At 56.4% G+C, this 883-nt stretch overlaps 1 protein-coding gene across 1 annotated transcript in view; it reads left to right on the top strand.

Annotated features, from left to right (window-relative positions):
- Positions 1-883, top strand: part of LOC119413743 (transcription termination factor 1) — a 20,206-nt gene that overhangs the window by 11,687 nt on the left and 7,636 nt on the right. The window contains exons 5-6 of the mRNA XM_037680800.1: positions 474-552; positions 633-757. Of these exons, the coding sequence (XP_037536728.1) occupies positions 474-552; positions 633-757 (204 nt within the window). The remainder of the gene's footprint in view (positions 1-473; positions 553-632; positions 758-883) is intronic.

Raw genomic sequence — 883 nt, 5'->3', positions numbered from 1 at the left:
TGTCTCTCTGTCCCCCTGTTTCTCTGTCCACCTGTCTGTCTCTCTGTTTCTCTGTCCACCTGTCTGTCTCTCTGTCCCCCTGTTTCTCTGTCCCCCTGTTTCTCTGTCCACCTGTCTCTGTCCACCTGTCTGTCTGTCCCCCTGTTTTTCTGTCCACCTGTCTCTGTCCCCCTGTCTGTCTCTCGGTCCACCTGTCTGTCTCTCTGTCCACCTGTCTGTCTGTCCCCCTGTCTCTCTGTCCCCCTGTCTGTCTCTCTGTCCCCCTGTGTGTCTCTGTCCCCCTGTCTGTCTCTCTGTCCCCCTGTTTCTCTGTCCACCTGTCTGTTTCTCTGTCCCCCTGTCTGTCTCTCTGTCCCCCTGTTTCTCTGTCCACCTGTCTGTCTCTCTGTCCCCCTGTTTCTCTGTCCCCCTGTTTCTCTGTCCACCTGTCTCTGTCCCCCTGTCTGTCTCTCTGTCCCCCTGTGTGTTTGCAGCAGAGGGAATCCCGCGGCCGTGCTCTCGTGTTTACGTTCGGGCCAGGAGGTTTTTTGATGAGACCAATCAAGGAGGAAGGTGAGACGTCAAACATTCCTTCATCTTCTCAGAGGACAACTCGGTGTGGACCCAGGTCTGATGTGGTGTCTTCCCGCCAGGTTCTCGGAGAACGAGGTGGCGACTCTCAGAAAGCTCCATCATCTCCATGGCAACAGCTGGAAGGCGATTTCAGAGAAGATGGATCGCAGCACGTACGCTCTGCAGAAACGCTTCATCACCCTCGGTAAGACCTGACCTCTGACCCAGACACTGGACCTGTGGTGTGGGCCTGAACCGGTCATGTGACCTGTGGTGTGGACCTGAACCGGTCATGTGACCCGTGGTGTTGGCCTGAACCGGTCATGTGACC

Source organism: Nematolebias whitei, chromosome 8, assembly GCF_014905685.2.
Source record: "Nematolebias whitei isolate Nwh7 chromosome 8, NemWhi1, whole genome shotgun sequence".
NCBI lineage: Eukaryota > Metazoa > Chordata > Actinopteri > Cyprinodontiformes > Rivulidae > Nematolebias > Nematolebias whitei.
The sequence above is the reverse complement of the archived record's forward strand: the minus strand, read 5'-3'. Positions and strand labels throughout refer to the sequence as shown.